This window comes from Salmo trutta, chromosome 16 (genome assembly GCF_901001165.1).
Source record: "Salmo trutta chromosome 16, fSalTru1.1, whole genome shotgun sequence".
Lineage (NCBI taxonomy): Eukaryota > Metazoa > Chordata > Actinopteri > Salmoniformes > Salmonidae > Salmo > Salmo trutta.
Window position 1 is genome coordinate 37,868,088 of NC_042972.1, and position 20,158 is coordinate 37,888,245.

The 20,158-nt window shown below is 42.3% G+C and overlaps 1 protein-coding gene across 1 annotated transcript in view; it reads left to right on the plus strand.

The window, feature by feature from the left end:
- LOC115150715 (rho guanine nucleotide exchange factor 10-like protein) overlaps positions 1-17,859 on the plus strand; it is a 178,176-nt gene extending 160,317 nt beyond the window's left edge. Inside the window, exons 26-27 of the mRNA XM_029694267.1 lie at positions 14,259-14,381; positions 14,469-17,859. Of these exons, the coding sequence (XP_029550127.1) occupies positions 14,259-14,381; positions 14,469-15,013 (668 nt within the window). The 3' untranslated portion in view covers positions 15,014-17,859. The remainder of the gene's footprint in view (positions 1-14,258; positions 14,382-14,468) is intronic.
- The last annotated feature ends 2,299 nt before the right edge of the window (positions 17,860-20,158 follow it).

Genomic DNA, 20,158 nt, shown 5'->3' on the forward strand with positions numbered 1-20,158 from the left:
TGACCGGTTTGGCGGTGGGTCAGTCATGGTGTGGGGTGGCATTTCTTTGGGGGGCCGCACAGCCCTCCATGTGCTCGCCAGAGGTAGCCTGACTGCCATTAGCTACCGAGATGAGATCCTCAGACCCCTTTTTGACCATATACTGGTGCGGTTGGCCCTGGGTTCCTCCTAATGCAAGACAATGCTAGACGTCATGTGGCTGGAGTGTGTCAGCAGTTCCTGCAAGAGGAAGGCATTGATGCTATGGACTGGCCCGTCCGTTCCCCAGACCTGAATCCAATTGAGCACATCTGGGACATCATGTCTCGCTCCATCCACCAACGTCACATTGCACCACAGACTGTCCAGGAGTTGGCGGATGCTTTAGTCCAGGTCTGGGAGGAGATCCCTCAGGAGACCATCTGCCACCTCATCAGGAGCATGCCCAGGCGTTGTAGGGAGGTCATACAGGCACGTGGAGGCCACACACACTACTGAGCCTCATTTTGACTTGTTTTAAGGACATTGCATCAATGTTGGATCAGCCTGTAGTGTGGTTTTCCACTGTGACTCCAAATCCAGACCTCCATGTGTTGATAAATTGGATTTCCATTGATTATTTTTGTGTGCTTTTGTTGTCAGCACATTCAACTATGTAAAGAAAAAAATATTTCATAAGATTATTTCATTCATTCAGATCTAGGATGTGTTATTTTAGTGTTTCCTTTATTTTTTTGAGCAGTGTATTAATATATAGTATAGACTACCTTTCAATGTTTGGGGTCACTTATGCATTTCCTTGTTTTTGAAAGAAAAACACGTTTCTTTGTCCATTAAAATAACGTCAAATTGATCAGAAATACAGTGTAGACATTGTTCATGTTGTAAATGACTATTGTAGCTGGAAACGGCTGATTTTTAATGGAATATCTACTGTTACGAACCGGCTCAGGGTTCGTAACAAAAGGGAGACAACGTGGAGACAAAGGGTAACAAAAATATATATTTATTAAATAAAGCAACTAAGTAGGTAACAATGGCATGTGTAATCAGTAATCAGTAGTGTAAGTGAGTGTGTTGCATACTTGAATGTAATAATGCTGAGTGTTGAAAGGTGCCAAAGCAAATAACCAAAAAAACCACAAAACTACACAACCAAAAACAGCAAGGTGTCTGTGTGGAGAGAGTCTCCTCAATGAATGGGGAAGAGGTCCATTTATCCTGGGAAACACCTGAGCCCAGGTGTTTCCCATTTCTCTGACGACCCTTCCAACTCCGCCCACCGGCCTCCTAATAAAGAAACAAGAACAAGAGAGAATACGGCAGACAGAGTGGGAGGGTCGTCACACCCCCCCCCATAAAACCGGGGACCAACAAGGGCCCCGGAACAACATACCAGCCTCTGCGTCCCAAATTTACAAGAGGTTACATGTTCATCTTCCACTTGCCCCAGCCAACCTCCTTCTCCCCAGACCTCAGCAACCTTTGTGTACAGGAAGCAACTTTTAAGAGGAAAAAAAAACAACGAGACCAGGAGGGAACAGACAGGAACGACAGAACACGACAACACCAAACAACGGTCAGTCACATAAATATTCAGGAACAGGGCGCACGAGAGAGCGCATCAGCAATCACGTTATCAGTTCCCCGGATATGCCTCACATCGAGATGGAAGGATTGTAAAAATAAACACCATCTCATTATCCTCTGATTGGGACACATCATGGACCTGAAAAAGGTGAGAGGGTTATGGTCGGTGTAGACCACAATAGGTACTACCCCCGACCCAACATACACTTCAAAGTGTTGTAGCGCCCAAATGAGTGCTAGCGCTTCTTTTTCAATGACCGAGTAATTCAACTGACAACGATCAAATTTCCTGGAAAAGAAACTAACAGGCCTCTCAACCCCAGACACATCTGCTTGCAGCAAAACTGCACCTGCCCCCACATGACTAGCATCCACCTGCAAGGTAAATGACAAATCCACACGAGGAGCAGCCAGCACCGGAGTTGAGGTAAGCAACCTCTTTGCATCTTCAAAAGCCTGTTGACAATGAGAAGACCATACGTAAACAGCCTTAGCTTTCAACAATTCTGTCAAGGGAGCGACCACAGTAGAAAAGTTCCTACAAAATCCACGGTAGTAACCAATCATTCCCAAGAAACGCATAAGTTCCTTTTTTGTAGTTGGTGGTGGAAAAGCATCAATAGCTACCACTTTAGCCCGAACCGGACGCACTTCACCCTGCCCAACCACCTTTCCAAGGTATGTAACAGTTGCCTGAGCAAACTCACATTTAGCCAAATTGATCGTGAGGTGACCTGCAGCCAGCCGCTCAAACAAGGCTTGAAAAGGAGAACCAATAATTGGCAGCAGAGCAAGAACCCGGTCACCTGGACTAAAGTGACGAGGCTCAGTTCGACGATCAAATATGCCCTTCATCCTTTCCTGTGAAGATGATAGCTTTTCTTTCGCCATTTCACCAGCGGCATACAAGCGTCGCCGGAAATCACACACATACGATAACAAGGACTGAGGAGGCTCGGGAGACTTCCAATCATCCTGGAGAACAGATAAAAGTCCACGCACCCTATGTCCAAACACAAGGTCATTTGGACTGAAACCTGTGCTCTCCTGTGAAACCTCCCTAGCGGCTAACAGTAACCAAGGCAACCCCTCCTCCCAATCCTTATCCATCTCAGTACAATAAGCTCTCAACAAAGACTTAAGTGTTTGATGGAAACGTTCCAGTGCTCCCTGACTTTGCGCATGATAGGCGCTAGACAAATTGTGTTTAATATGGAGCTGTTGTAAAACCTGACCAAAGAGAGTAGAGGTGAAATTTGATCCTTGATCACTCTGAATGACCTTAGGAATTCCAAACAGTGAGAAAAACTGAGTCAAAGCTTTTAACACAGACTTAGTCGTGATAGACCGGAGAGGATAGGCAGCCGGAAACCTAGTGGTCTGACACATCACAGTCAACAAATAATTACTACCTTTTTTAGAACGAGGCAGAGGACCAACACAATCAATAATCAGGTACTCAAAAGGTTGGCTGAGTACCGGAATAGGAAACAGTGGTACTGGCTTAATAGCTTGATTAGGTTTACCAGTTAATTGACAGGTGTGACAAGTTTTGATAAACTCAGAAACATCTCTCTTCAATCCAGGCCAAAAGAAATGTCTTAATATACGATTGTAGGTTTTCCTCACACCCATATGTCCAGCAACATCATTGTGAGAAGTGGTCAAAACCAACTCACGAAGCTTAACTGGTACAACAACCTGACTAATCGCCTCCCCCAGAAAACAACTACCATGAGACATCCATTTTCTCATCAGGACATCCTCTTGGAGAAAATATCCATGTGCAACATCTCCCAACTGTTCCACAGGCACAATTTGGTCACGCAACTTCTCTAATGTGGGGTCAGTCCGTTGCGCATCGATTAGATCGGAGCGGGGTACAGGTAACGGAATAACGGGGAAAACAGTGATAGACGTCTTTGTGGTATTCTCATTTACCGACGCAGTAACTAGATCACCATGGATCATAGAACGCGTCACTGCACACGCAGAGAACACCTCTGGGAAACTCTGCGCACTCTCATCAGGAATCCCTACAATTACCGGTGTAGTGGAAACCACTAGAGCTGGAGACACAACAGGCCACACACGCTCACCAGCCAAGTTATTCCCAAGGATAACGTCAATACCCTCAATAGGCAATGAAGGACGCACCCCCACAACAACCTCACCTTTCACCAGTCCACAATCCAACATTAATCTATGCAATGGAACTGACAGAGTGTTCAAACCTATTCCCCTAATTAGCACGCTATTCCCTGAATCAGTCTCAGCAGAGAAGGGTAACAGAGATTCCAACACAAATGATTCAGAGGCACCTGTGTCTCTTAGGATCTTCACTGGCACTAGGTTCTTACTTCCTAACAGAGACACAAAACCCTCCGTAATGAAAGGTAAATAGTCTGGATCAATATGGACTTTCACCTGCCCCTGGGCATGAGACAATGTGTCGGCAGTGAACTGATGTGGAACAGGCGCAGCTAACGCCGTAGGCTTAGATTTAACAAAAGTACCTGTACTGAACTTATCCTTGGACCTAAGAACCGGACATTCGTTTTTCCAATGTCCTGAGCCTAGACAGTAGTGACACTCTTGACCAAAGTCAGTTTTACCATGGGAGTCAGGCTCAACCCTAGTTGAATAAAACTCTGCCCGTGAACCAGAGTATCTCGGTGACCGAGGTCCAAATCTCTCCGAACGTCTCCACTCACTCCGTATACGGGGCTCTACAAAAACAGTTTTGTGAGTCAAAACATATTCATCTGCCAAAACCGCAGCTTCAGCGACAGTTTTAACTTTCCGTTCGTTAATATACGTGGCTATACGATCAGGGACTGTGTCCTTAAATTGCTCTAACATAATCAGCTCACACAGCCCTTGGAAAGTCATAACTGCAGAGGCGGAACACCAGCGATTAAACTGTGAAGATAATTGTCGCACAAACTCAACATGAGTTTGTTTATCATCCCTTTTTAAAGTTCTAAATCGTTGGCGGTAAGCCTCAGGAACCAATTCGTAAATCTGTAACACCGCCGTTTTAACCTTATCATAAATGACACTGTCGGCTACACTAAGAGCTGAATATGCTTCCTGCGCTTTACCAGTCAGCACACATTGCAACATCAAAGCGCGATCAGAATCAGGCCAACTCCTAGCGTTAGCAACACGCTCAAACAACAAAAAGAATGTCTCAGGATCCCTTTCATTAAACTGAGGCAACAACCGTAAATTCCCAACAATGTCAAATGTGTCCGGGGCACGACCAAAAGAGGAACGATTCCTAAGTAATTCTGGGTCACCTTCCCAGAGCAAACTCTCTCCTGAGAGCTTTCCTTCCCTAACCAACTCTAGTCGCTCTTGTTGCAGCTTGATTTTAGCACGCTCGATATCCTGTTTAAATTCCAATTCCTTTTCATATTTTAACCGATCTGCACGCTCCATATCCTGTTTAAATTCCAATTCCTTTTCATATTTTAACTGATCAGCAGCCAATTCCTTTTCATATTTTAACTGATCAGCAGCCAATTCCTTTTCATATTTCAACCGATCTGCACGCTCCTTATCCTGTTTAAATTCCAATTCCTTTTCATATTTTATACGATCGTACTCTAGCTTCTCACGATCGTGCTCTTGCTGTAACAGAAGCAGCTCTTTCTGCTGTTCAAAAAGAAGATTACTAGGACTAACCGATGGAGCGGTAATTGTGACATATCGGGGAGACGGCGAGTCCTCAGCAGAGGCTGCCCCAGTGGTAACGTCAAGAATACCACTCTCCATCAGATTGGCCTTCAATATTAACCTAATGGAATTTTTTAGACGTTTATCACTAATTTCAATTTTGTAGTGTTCAGCAACCTTCAACAGCTGTTCTTTAGTACATAAGTCTAACAGTTCCTCTGATGGAAAGCGAATGAACTCGTCTACATTAGACGCCATAGTCAGAGAGAGAGAGGAAAGGGAGAGAAAAAAATCTCACTCAACCCCTCTGAGCACATCAGACCACAACAAGAGAAAAAACAATCACACTGGTACCACAGAAAAAAAAAAATGAGATATGGAGCTTCCCCAAAACCTACAATAACTCAACCCTAGTCTTCATGCAGATTTGCGGTGGGTAATTATGCACTGTAGCCCGCTGGCGAGGAAGTAACCCCCCAGCACGCTGGTAGATTCCACCAAGCCACGGATGTGCTCCCGAGACAACTGCTCAGTCCACAGACACCACACAAAAATAACAAACATTAACAATGCCCAACATATTCCAAAATGAAACACGTCGCTAAGCCTATCAGGGGAAAAAGGCTATAGCTCCGGTAGTAAGTTTCACTACCCTAACCAAATCTCCCACCGAGGTACACAGCTGATTGTACTCACCTCAGACCAATGTTCCCACAGCGAGTAGAACAAGTGTTTCCAGGCTGGGCAGAGGCCTGGAAACTAACCAATGTATTCTCTCCAACACAGCACACAAACCAAACCAACAAAGGCAACCAGTACTGAGCACCAAACTCAAACTAACAAACCAAGCACTTCAATTTAACATACCTCCACGTTTTCTCCCAAACACAAGTTCAAGATCCCGGATGAGCCCCCACTTGTTACGAACCGGCTCAGGGTTCGTAACAAAAGGGAGACAACGTGGAGACAAAGGGTAACAAAAATATATATTTATTAAATAAAGCAACTAAGTAGGTAACAATGGCATGTGTAATCAGTAATCAGTAGTGTAAGTGAGTGTGTTGCATACTTGAATGTAATAATGCTGAGTGTTGAAAGGTGCCAAAGCAAATAACCAAAAAAACCACAAAACTACACAACCAAAAACAGCAAGGTGTCTGTGTGGAGAGAGTCTCCTCAATGAATGGGGAAGAGGTCCATTTATCCTGGGAAACACCTGAGCCCAGGTGTTTCCCATTTCTCTGACGACCCTTCCAACTCCGCCCACCGGCCTCCTAATAAAGAAACAAGAACAAGAGAGAATACGGCAGACAGAGTGGGAGGGTCGTCACACTACATAGGCGTCATTAAATAGTACCCACAAAACACCAGTCTCAACGTCAACATTGAAGAAGCTCGAGTTATTCTGTCCAGTGTCTGTGTTTTTTTTCACCATCTTAATCTTTTCTTTTTATTGGCCAGTCTGAGATATTACTTTTTCTTTGCGACTCTGCCTAGAAGGCCAGCATCCCGGAGTCGCCTCTTCACTGTTGAAGTTGAGACTACTGTTTTGCGGGTACTATTTAATGAAGCTGCCAGTTGAGGACTTGTGAGGCAGCTTTTTTTCAAACTAGACACTAATGTACTTGTCTTCTTGCTCAGTTTTGCAGCGGGGCCTCCCACCCCTCTTTCTATTCTGGTTAGAGCCAGTTTGCGCTGTTCTGTGAAGGGAGTAGTACACAGCGTTGTACGAGATCTTCCGTTTCTTTGCAATTTCTCGCATGGAATAGCCTTCATTTCTCAGAACAAGAATAGACTGAGGAGTTTCAGAAGAAAGGTCTTTCTTTCTGGCCATTTTGATCCTTTAATCAAACCCACAAATGCTGATGATCCAGATACTCAACTAGTCTAAAGATGGGCAGTTTTATTGCTTCTTTAATCAGGACAACAGTTTTCAGCTGTGCTAACATAATTGCAAAAGGGTTTTTTAATGATCAATTAGCCTTTTCAAATGATAAACTTGGATTAGCTAACACAACGTGCCATTGGAACACAGGAGTGATAGTTGCTGATAATGGGCCTCTGTCCGCCGATGTAGATATTCCATAAAAAATCTCTCGTTTCCAGCTACAATTGTCATTACCAATAATAACAATGTCTACACTGTATTTCTGATGAATTTGGAGTTATTTTAATGGACAAAAAAATTGCTTTTCTTTGAAAAACAAGGACATTTCTATGTGACCCAAACGTTTGAAAGGTAGTGTATGTTTGTTATATCTGTGTCCAAATTGTTCATGAGTTTCTAGTGGATAGACCATATTGTTCAAGAAAATAGACAAATTAATTTAATCTAATCAACAATGGCATTATTTTCAATTAACTCTGCAACTTTTCTAATTATTGTATTTTTTTTACAACTGCCACCAGTTTGGCTTCAAAGCATTTACAACAAAGACATGTTGACATAGTTAAAAAATATATAGGTGTGTAAAAAATATATAAAGGATATTTCATGCTGAAACCCTCCTATTAAATACTAGTGGTATTCACTAAATTGATGGTTTATATTTAGGATAATGTTTTATAGCTTTGTCATTTTCCATTTTAAAATCATCTAATGTTTCAAAAAAAAATGATACTGCATATTTCACGTGATCACACAGAGGGCCAGAGACGAATGTGACCGACCGGCTCGATTCGGTCTTTTGTAGCAACATTTTTAATTGTGTTTTTTACATTGGATAAAAGTAAAGACTTGGTATTTCATACACTACAGTTGGGGAACAATGGGAAAGTATTTCTGCTTTGAAATTTGATAAACTTGTGACCCCACTTTTTTTGTACACCTACTGGAGAGGTTTTCTTTGTCTACACCCATTCAGCAGCGTTTACACCTTCTTAAGCCTTAGCCCACCCATCTCTTTAAGGATTCACATGAGGCTAAACAGAGTGAGTACGATAGTGTACTAAACAGCCAAAGATTTCAAGACTAAAGGCTGGTTTATGCTACATCTATCGACATGTCTGTATACAGTTGTCACAGTGACATCATGAACATTCTATTGTCTTCCGACAACAAATTTGTCGGTATGAAAAAGTATAAATACAAAAACGACAGGCTGCATGACATCAGCAGCATGGTGTTCCAAAATAGCACAGCTGGTGTATTTTCACACCAGTAAACCCATCCATTTAAACATTATAGTATATATGTCAATCTAGCAAACTAGGCAACTAAAAGTGACTTTCTAAACAATGTTTTGGTTTGTTTTCAAGCTTGTTAAGTTTAATATTATAAATATTTTTTGTACTTTTACCCCTTTTTCTCCCCAATTGGTAGTTCCCAGGGTATTTACAAACAGCACAATTGGTAGTTACCAGGGTTTTTACAAACAGCACAGGAATGAAATCAACAACATGTATTGACCACATCTTTACTAATGCTGCAGAAATGTGCTTTAAAGCAATATCCAAATCCATTGGATGTAGTGATCACAATATAATAGCCATATCTAGGAAAACCAAAGTTCCACAGGCTGGGCCTAAAATAGTGTATATGAGGTCATACTTAGGTCAGCTTATTCCAGTTACTAATAAGCACACACCCATTAAGAAAATTACTGTAAAAACTGTTAAATCCCCTTGGATTGATGAGGAATTGAAAAATGTTATGGTTGAGAGGGAAACTATACTATGAAACAAAGATAAAGTATATAAAGAATGATAGTAAAAAGCTTTGGAGCACCATAAATGACATTTTGGGGAAAAAAGCCAACTCGCAACCATCATTCATTGAATCAGATGGCTCATTCATCACAAAACACATTGATATTGCCAACTACTTTAATGACTTTTTCATTGGCAAGATAAACAAACTTACTGTAGGGATAACATGCCAGCAACAAACGCTGACACTACACATCCAAGTCTATCTGACCAAATTATGAAAGACAATAATTGTACTTTTGAATTCCGTAAAGTCAGTGTGGAAGAGGTGAAAAATGTATTGTTGTCTATCAACAATGACAAGCCACCGGGGTCTGACAATCTTAATGGAAAATTACTGAGGATAATAGTGGACGATATTGCCTCTCCTATTTGCCACATCTTTGATTTAAGCCTACTAGAAAGTGTGTGCCCTCAGCTTCCCTCCATGCCTAAAGTCATTCCGCTACCCAAGAATAGTAACGTCCCCTTTACTGGCTCAAATAGCCGACCAATCATCCTGTTACCAACCCTTAGTAAACTTCTGGAAAAAATTGTGTTTGACCAGATACAATGCTATTCCACAGTAAAGAAATTGACAACAGACTTTCAGCACACATATAGAGGACACTCAACAAGCACAGCACTTACACAAATGACTGATGATTGGCTGAGAGAAATTGATGATAAAATGATTGTGGGGCTGTCTTGTTAGACTTCAGTGCAGCTTTTGACATTATTGATCATAGTCTGCTGCTGGAAAAACTGATGTGTTATGGCTTCACTCCCCTGCTATAATGTGGATAAAGAGTTACTTGTCTAACAGAACACAGAGGGTGTTCTTTAATGGAAGCCTCTCAAACATAATCCAGGTAGAAGCAGGAATTCCCCATGGTAGCTGTTTAGGCCCCTTGCTTTTTTCAATCTGTACTAATGATATTTACATTTACATTTAAGTCATTTAGCAGACGCTCTTATCCAGAGCGACTTACAAATTGGTGCATTCACCTTATGATATCCAGTGGAACAACCACTTTACAATAGTGCATCTAAATCTTTTAAGGGGGGGGGGTTAGAAGGATTACTTTATCCTATCCCAGGTATTCCTTAAAGAGGTGGGGTTTCAGGTGTCTCTGGAAGGTGGTGATTGACTCCGCTGTCCTGGCGTCGTGAGTGAGCTTGTTCCACCATTGGGGTGCCAGAGCAGCGAACAGTTTTGACTGGGCTGAGCGGGAACTGTGCTTCCTCAGAGGTAGGGAGGCGAGCAGGCCAGAGGTGGATGAACGCAGTGCCCTTGTTTGGGTGTAGGGCCACTGGCTATGAGTAAGGCCAGTGTGTCTATGTATGTGGATGACTCAACACTATACATGTCAGCTATTACAGTGACTTTTGGAATGGGTAGCAAGGAATATGTTAGTCCTAAATATTTTCAAATCTAAAAGCATTGTATTTGGGACAAATCATTCACTAAATGCTAAACCTCAACTACATCTTGTAATGAATAATGTGGAAATTGAGCAAGGTGAGGTGACTAAACTGCTTGGAGTTACCCTGGATTGTAAACTGTCATGGTCAAAACATATTGATACAACAGTAGTTAAGATGGGGAGAAGTCTGTCCATAATAAAGCATTGCTCTTCATTCTTAACAACACTAACAACAAGGCAGGTCCTACATGCCCTGTTTTTGTCGCACCTGGACTACTGTTCAGTATTGTGGTCTGGGACCACAAAGAGGGACTTGGGAAAATTGCAGTTGGCTCAGAACAGGGCAGCAAGGTTGGCCCTTAAAAGTACACAGAGAGCTAACATTAATGACATGCATGTCAATCTCTCATGGCTCAAAATGGAAGAGAGATTGACATCATCACGACTTGTTTTCGTTAGAGGTGTTGACAAGCTGAAGGTACCGAGCTGTCTGTTAGGGATAGCCCCCCTTAAAATGTTTTGTTTGTTGCCTAAATGACATACCCAAATCTAATTGCCTGTAGCTCAAGCCCTGAAGCAGGGATATGCATATTATTGGTACCATTTGAAAGGAAACTTTGAAGTTTGTGGAAATGTGAATTGAATGTTGGAGAATATATCACAATAGATCTGGTAGAAGAAAATACGCTATCTTTGAAATGGAAGAGAAAGGTTCCGGTTCTAGCCATCACTCTGGTTGTAATTCAGATAGTGTCCACAAGATGACAGCAGTGTATGTGCAAAGTTTTGGACGGATAACTTGAAGTATGAGTGAACTACAATACTTTTAGTGTGAAGTCCCCAGGTACATTTGGGCAAATCGTGAAGGAGACATTCGCATTCATATTACATTTTCCTGCAAGAATATCGTCAAATCTGTATACTTGTACTTTGATTCAGCTTTCCAAGTATGAGTAGCCAGATTATAAGTTCAACATTTGCAAAACAACCAGTTTTCATAACTTCATAACTCTGAATACTCTTTTAATTTGTGTCCAAAATAAAAAGACATGCTGTCGCACAAGGTTAGGAGCTACATTTTACAACATATACCTGGTTACTGCCGTAAAGCCCAGCTCATTGACTATCTAGCTAGCTTTGTTTGACCCCGATTGGTGCTTATTTGACAAAGATACAGTCATTCAAGGGATGACCGCCAGCGTCATCATCGTGCCATTAAGGCGTCGCTCTCTAATAACAAATTTGGTGTCCCTAATGATATAGTGAAGTCTTGTTACGTTCTAGGATCTCTGAGGTATACATACTAATGTGATTTGACTCGTTGAAACAACGTTTAAGGTGAGATTTTCACAGATTCCTTTCTTTGCAAATTGAACGAGTGGATATACAAAATCGATCGTGCATGCTATATGGACCTTTTTAGGATATGAAAAATTATCTTATCTAACAAAACAACACTTCATGTTATCTCTGGGACCCTTTGGATGATAAATCAGAGTAAGATTTCAGAATGTAAGTACACATTTCATATTCAGAGGTGAATTTATCAAACCTATCAGGTGAAAAAAAGTGTTTTGTTGTTTGGCGCTTTCCTCAAACAGTAGCATGGCATTTTTTCCGCAGTAATAGCTACTGTAAATTGGACAGTGCGGTTATATTAACGAAATGTAAGCTTTCAGCCGATATAAGACACTTGTATGTACCGACATTTGTTTCTCTAAAATCTGCGATCTTAACATGAGGCTCTGCATAATTTACAACTGTCCTGTTGACGGGACGCCGATCCTTAAGAAGTTTAAAATACTTGCACACAGCTCGGACACCCATGCATACCACACAAGCCATGCCACCAGAGGACAGGGGTGATGAGCTGCCAGGACTTACTGTGGGTGAGGTGTCGGACAGCAGAGTTTTGAACCATTGAGTTGATACCGGAGAGCAGTGAGTTGCAGTCGTCAAGATGGGAGGAGAAGAATACATGTATGAGGGTTTCAGGAACAGGATGGGAGAGGGAGGACCTGACTTTGGCAATGTTGCGGAGGTGAAGAATGAGGATTTGACAGTCTGTCTTATGTAGTGATCAAAGGAGAGGGTGGAGTCCAGGATGACACCATGGTTGCGTGTGTGGGGGGAGGGAGGGAGAGACAGTGGTATCATCAATGGTGAGGGTGAGGTTGCCAGCTTTGGTGAGGGTGGATTTGGTGCCTATGAGGAGGAGTTCCGTTTTATCACTGTTGAGCTTGAGGAAGTTTTGTTGCATCCATGTTTTTATTGCAGAGAGGCAGGATTTAATGTGGTTAGAAGTAAGTTGAAAAGGGATTTGGTGCTGAGTTAGATCTGGGTGTTATCGGCATAGCAGTGGAATTTAAGGTAGAAGTGACAGAGGATCTGACCAAGGGCGAGGATGAAGAGTAAGGGGCCCAGCACAGAGCCCTGGGGGACACCCTGTGTAACTGCAGCTGAGGTGTGGCCATTGAGGGAGATGTAGTGGATCAGGTATGTAAGGTATGATTGTAGCCAGGAGAGTACAGTGCCTTCAACACTCAGACCCTCAAGCCTAGTGAGGGGATCTGATGGCTCACTGTGCCAAAAGCGGTACCCAGGTCGAGGAGAATCAGGATGTTGAGGGCACCAGCATCAGCAGAGGTGAGGTCATTGACAACTTTGAGGAGTGTAGTTTAAGTACTGTGTAGGGGATGGAAACCAGACTGGAAGGGCTCGATTATAACAATAATTAGGTGGGTGCTGAAATTTGTCCTATTTCACACATGCACAAGTGCAGTGGTGGAAAAAGTATCCAATTGTCATACTTCAGTAAAAGTAAAGACACCATAATAGGAAATTACTCAAGTAAAAGTCACACAGTAATATACTACTTGAGTAAAAGTTTTGGTTTTAAATATACTTAAGTATCAAAAGTAAAAGTAAAAGTATAAATCATTTCACAAACCAGATGGCACCATTTTCTTGTTTTTTAAATTTACGGATAGCCAGGGGCACACTCCAACACAGACATAATTTACAAACGAAGCATTTGTGTTTAGTAAGTCTGCCAGATAAGAGGCAGTAGGGATGACCAAGGATGTTCTCTTGATATGTGTGACTTGGACCATTTTCCTGTCCTGCTAAGCATTTAATGGAGTACTTTTGGTTGTCAGGGAAAATGTATGGAGTTAAAAATACATTATTTTCTTTAGGAATGTAGTGAAATATAAGTAAAAGTTGTCAAATACATAGTAAAGTAAAGACCAAAAAACTACTTAATTAGTACTTTTACTTAAGAACTTTACACCACTGCAAATGATTATAAAACACTTTTGCATATCCCATTCCCCCTGAGACACCCTTGGAGAGTGGGGTTAAGAGCCTTGCTGAAGGGCACACTGACAGATGTTTCACCTACTCTGGGATTTGAACCAGCAACCTTTCAATTACTGGACCAATGCTCCTAACCACTAGGCTACTTGCCACCCATATATAGGTTGCTGATTAGTAGGTGGGTTTGTAATTGGGAGGCAACAGTCCTTTCCAGAGTCTTGGCAAGGAAGGGGAGGTTGGAAATGAAGTGTGTAATGCAGTGAGTGTACCAGACCATATTTATCAAGAATATCAACATGAGGGGGACAGGTAACCTAGCAGTTAGTGCATTGGGCCAGTAACTGAAAGGTTGCTAGTTTGAATACCCGAGCCAACAATGTGAAAAGTCTGTCGGTGTGCCCTTGAGCAAGGCACTTAATGCTAATTTGCTCCAGGGGTGCTATACTTCTATGGCTGACCTTGTAAAACAACACATTTCACTACACCTATCCGGTGTATGTGACAATAAAACATATTTTTACAATGTTAAGACAGTACTTAACAAAACCCCCATGTTTCCCTATTCTTATGTTGTAGGCCAGAAGAGCATGCGTGTCACCAGCCTGCTCATCTACCAGGGGCTGCTGTGGGTGGGCACTGTTCAGGGAATCATCATCACTCTGCCCGTGCCCAAACTGGAGGGCATCCCCAAAATAACAGGTACAGAGGATGGAGGAGGATACCTAGTTGCTTCTGGGGGTATGTATGTCACCATTGTTCTTTTCTGGTTGTATCTCTGTCCTGCAGGAAAGGGGATGACCTCTCTGAATGCCCACTGTGGTCCGGTGGACTTCCTGGTGGCCACATCCAGCACCCTGTCCCCAGAGCTACTGAAGAGGGATTCTGTGGCGGACGGACCCGACTCTGCCTGCGGAGAGGAGGACCGCAGTGACTCCTCCTCCCAGGAGTCTCTGCCGCAATCAGGCTCCTCCCAGGGGGAGGGGGGGGGCAAGGGGCGGGGTGTGCTGCTACAGTACAGGTTGCGCTCCACCTCGGGGTTGCCAGGGCGACCTCTAACGGCGGGGGGCGATGAAGCATCGGACTCCTCCCTGGAGTCTTTGGAGCACAGCCTGGAGGATGGCTTAATCTATGAGTTCAGTGACAACCCAGAGATGTGGGTGCGGGGACGCCCCTGTGAGCGGGACAGGGGGCGCAGGGACAGAGTGACCTCGGCAGCGGTCATATCTGGGGGCAGGGGCTTCCACAGACTGAGGGAAGGGACAACGGAGCGGGCGGGGGTGGAGTCTTCAGAAACCACCCTGATGGTATGGCAACTACCACTGACAGTGTGATCTGGGTATCAACATTCAGGCAGTGTAGAGGGGAGAAGCAGATCTTTGCCCCAGCCCTGAATCCTCTCCATCCCGTAATTCCAGGAACATGAACCATGTGAAAGCAGGACATTAGTGCTGGCACAGAGCACAAGGCCAGCTGATGACTCTTTGTGTTAGGGAGCTCCTGCATGCTCCATCTGAGCATGGGGCACTGCCATCCCATTGGTGGATCTGGATGGCCCTGCTTACTCATTCTCAGCCACAGGCCCAGAGCCTTTCTCGTGACAGCTTAAACTGGTCCTCTCCCCTCCTTACAATAATGGATATGCCGAAATCAAGCATCATCAGAGCGGACAGTGCTTGCCTCACACACATATTTCTCTCCCATGGTTGACAGCCTTCCTTTGTGAGTAAGAATGGACCACATTCCTTTGAGAGTGAGACTTTGTTGAATCTACCATGCTGCAGTGCCGAAGATGGACCTCTTTTATCTGATCCTTTGGGAGAGAAGCCATCTGTTTAGGACTGAGAAAAGCTGAGAAACTACTGTAGGTGTACAAAGTACTTCACTGTTATTTAGTTCTATTAGTTCAGCAAACCTCAAGCACTCCCTGGCAATATGAAATACGTGAAATGTCTGTCAATGTGTCACAAGTGAATCTGTGCTTTTAGAAAAATGAAAGCGTGTTGGACGCTGACTGTGAGTCCTTAATCGCCAGATTTTTTTCCTACTGCATAAATAGATAGGTTATCTGAGATATGAGAGGGAATAGAAGGCAATGTCTTTGATGTGTCCTGGTCTATCAGAGTTTAGTAGTTTTACATTTAAATGTTCCCACTTCTATTACTACAAAGTACAAAATGCACACCATACATGTTTCTTGTGGATGACGATGATATTGTCAATTTTAAGTCAGTTAAAGCAAATACATATCCACACCAGCATGATAATATGCAACAAACTTCATTTAACCTATGTTACACATCAAAAGGCCTACTGAATTAACTACAAAAGACAACGGCTACAACTGCTGCAGCCACCTAGACGCCATTAGTGGCTGTGTGGAGGCACCTAAAAGGGAAAATGCTTTGTATGGGTTTTTGTGGCAATTTAACACACACAAACCTTTGATAAATCTATCCCCTAGTGTCCTTAAGCATTTTTATCTCCTTTCGTTCACTCCCTGTTTGAAGCCATTGCCATCGGTGGTTTGGTGTGCTAACAGAGACATAGTAATCTCCTGCCCTGTTTCTGTTTCTATTCTATTCTGCTACAATGGAAATGGCCTACCTTTGACAATGTCTTTGAAAAGAGTTGATTGACAAATGAATTGAGATGTTTGGCTATGAATGCATGGTGTTGAAGACTTAGTGTTATTTTGAGTTTCCTATGCTGCTGGATGGAAATGATGGTTGATTCCATATTTTGTCACCACTTCTATAGAATCTGTTGTATAATTCCCCTTACATCTCCATACCCGAGTTCTCTTTTTCATCCCAGTAGAAGGTCATGCTTTCTATGGTTCTGAAACATTATTTTATTTTACTTCGTCTCCCCGGCATTAATATACAGTTTCTTTGTTTAACAGGTCAAGGTCAACAGAAAACATAACTCAGTACAGTGTTGCGTTGTTTCTATCAAAATGTACAGTGCACATGATAAAAGCTGTTGAAAGCCTACTGTACAAGACTTGTTTAGTGTTCCTATGATAATACTATTATACAACACTATTCTGGAGGTCACCCACATGTCAAGGTTATTTGGATGTAGCCAGAGTGTATGATTGAGTAACCTTTATGTAGTATACATCATTGGCGGTCGGTGCTGTTTAAGATGAGGGAGGCCAATCTTTTTTTTTTTTAATGAGAATGGCCTTATTTCTATTACAGCATATTGGATGACTGTCATTCACATTCCATTCACCCAGCTAGCTCAGTGTAACATCGATAGGTTTAGGCTACTACATGATACTCAAATTTTCCCTATACCCATCATGAGGTTACAACCTAGCTTCCAAATTAAAGTTTACGACGTAGGTGCACAGCTTGAGAGAGAAATTACATATTCAATATCGCCTTGCAGACTCTTGCCTGCATCTAGTTGATCTAGGGTGTAATCATTAGTCCAACAGTTGCAAATGAGAGTTTCTATTGGACAAATTCAGGTATGTTTATCCCTGTTTCATTCTGTTTGCTTCCATTTAAGTTTTTCAACAGAATCGGCAGAATGAATACACCCCTGACCACCGCAAACACAGTTAACTTTCATAGCAGCCACATACAAACAGCATGATCATTTGCTTGTTGTATAATTCCTTCTCGCATCTACAGTATGCATTCTCATCATCTTATACTTTCCCTTTCTCTTGTGGGATTCATAACTTAATGTGTATCTTAATGTGTGTCCGTCCTCTCATCCTTTCCCATCATTTTAGCCTCAATATTATTTTATCTATTCACACTCATAAATGGAGATTGTCTATTATAACTTTACAGAAGCTACCCATACTTTGACTCTCATTCACATAATTGAAAATAATGTGCCCTTATAATACTATAGACTTTGACACCCCTGTGGTAGAGAAAGAGGCCTATGATAAGTCACTCGGTTTAACTTTTGAACATGATGAAATAATGTGAATCAGTTGTATATGTGGATAGAGTGAGCAGTTTAACATTAGATGTACAGTATAATGTTAAGTTACATCGCACATATAAAACATTGCTTAACTCCATTAAATGTCAATTCCAATTTCCTTTTGGTACGTTAATGAATACATGCTTACATACTGTACTTTGAAAGTGTTTCATAATTCATGTGTAATACGTCAATGTTAAATAAATACTTCATAGCGATAACATGATATTCCAATTATCTTTTGTGGGGCTCGAATTAAGGTTGGTGTGTTGATTTGAAGGTATCTTTGCAAGTCTAAAGCAGTTCAATTACAAAAAAAAATAACTTTTGTCTACATTTCGACCTATTGTGTGATGCCTAATATGAGTCTAATCTGTCTGTTAAAGACCACTGTGTCCAATCTCTTGGTTCGTCTGATTTGGAACCGGACTTCACATTTCTCTGTTCGGACAGCCCATGTTAGTGAGGTCCAGCCCAGTCTGTTAGACCTGGTGACCCTCCTCTCGCCATCTGCCCATATGTCTCCACACCACTAGCCTTCCACGTGGGACACCAGCTGCATATCTAATCGCTGGCTCTCTACAGTTTGGGAGACATTCTCTCTGTGTAGCATTGCTGTCTGCCAACCCAGCCCAAGCAGCAGCTGACGACCCTGCTTACTACGGTTTCTGGATGGCCTGGTTGGCCATTAGGACTGTGTGCTACAAACCCCTGACCTGCCAGTTGCATGTCTTCAACACCCTCTCTTGTCCTCATGTCTCCTCATAAATAGCTATGATAGCTCCCTGCTGACAGCAACTGATAAACAGGGGAATGTCTTCAGCTAATAACGTTGATCAGCTAATAATCATGTTTTCCCCACTGTAGCCTACTCTCTGCAACAGAACGCAGAAGAGAATGGATCATAATATGCTTCAATAGTCTTTGAGTGTGAATAATCCACATTGTTGTTCGCTTCTCCTTATTTCTCTTCATTTTCACAGCAATTTCTCATTTACCAAGCTGCTCACTCTTATTACTCACCATGGCCTTTTTTGCCTTTACCTCCCTTATCTCACATAATTTGCTCACATTTTTTTCTACTGTATCATTGATTGTATGTTGTTTTACTCCATGTGTAACTCTGTGTTTTTGTATGTTGTCGAACTGCTTTGCTTTATTTTGGCCAGGTCGCAATTGTAAATGAGAACTTGTTCTCAACTTGCCTACCTGGTTAAATAAAGGTGAAATAAAAAAATATAAAAAAATTAGGCCTCCCCTGGAGAGAACTGCTTACCACAGAACAGAAGACAATGCAGAGGCAGAATGAAGAACATATAATGCCCTGTGCTGCTGTACCTGTACGGTGTCCAAAACCATGCATAGAACAGGGAACATAATACTGATCTGATAAAGCTCTGCTGAATTGCACCTTGTACCTGGGTCAGCAATAGAATGCATCCTTCCCTGCAAGCAAAACGACACACTGAGAAAAAGCCCAAAATGCTGCGCAAGCTTCCCCTGTCAAATAGAACTCAAACAGTAGTTAGTGCATTATGTCCCTTTTTTCCAGGGGAACTTCACAAACCCCTTTCTAAACCTTTCTAATGATATTTTTCCCAATTAACCCTGCCCCAGGAGAGATTTGGCTATCTTGAGCCCCAGCTTTGGACCTGTGAAGCTGGCGGCGTCACTCTCCCTGCATCTCAGGTATAATTTGCATGGCTCGGTCAAGGCTAAACTGGAGCGAATGAAGCGATGCAGTTTGAAGGTCTTCATGCTTTATCTATTGGCTCCAAAAAGCTGGGCATATTTGCATTGCTTTTCATTTCTGCCGGCTCAGCAGTACCCATGATAAAGGAAGAACAGCACAATGTACCAACTATCCTCGACAAAGAGGCTGGGGCTGACGATTTGCATTAAGAGAACACAAAGACAGGGCCCACATACACAGTCATATTGGGTGTTATTATGGGCCTCCATCAAAGCTCTTAGTGTATGTCTGTCCATAGTAACAAATATTAGGAATAGGCACAGCAATGGGCTTAGATCTGGTTTATGGGATGGCAAATGTTGGTAATACTGACCATTTAAATCTCATATGAATAAGCATAGGCCTATATTTCTCAGAGGTTTCTAGAAACCACAACTTAGATGGAAAGCTACTGAGGATGGTAGCTGACTCTATAGCCACTTCAATCTGTTATATATTTAATCTGAGCATAGAGGAACGTCTTTGTCCTCAGGCCTGGAGGGAAGTCAAAGTAATTCCACTACCCAAGAGTGGTAAAGCAGCCTCTATTGGTTCTAAAAGCAGACCTATCAGCTTGATGCCAACTCTTAGCAAACTGTTGGAAAAAATTGTGTTTTACCAAATACAATGATATTTCTCTGTAAATAAATTAACAACATACTTTCAGCATGCTTATAGAGAAGGGCACTCAACATGTACTGCACTGATGAGTAATTTAAAGAAATTGATTATAAGAAGATTGCGGGAGCTGAACTGTTAGATTTCAGTGACCATAATCTGTTGTTGAGAAAAC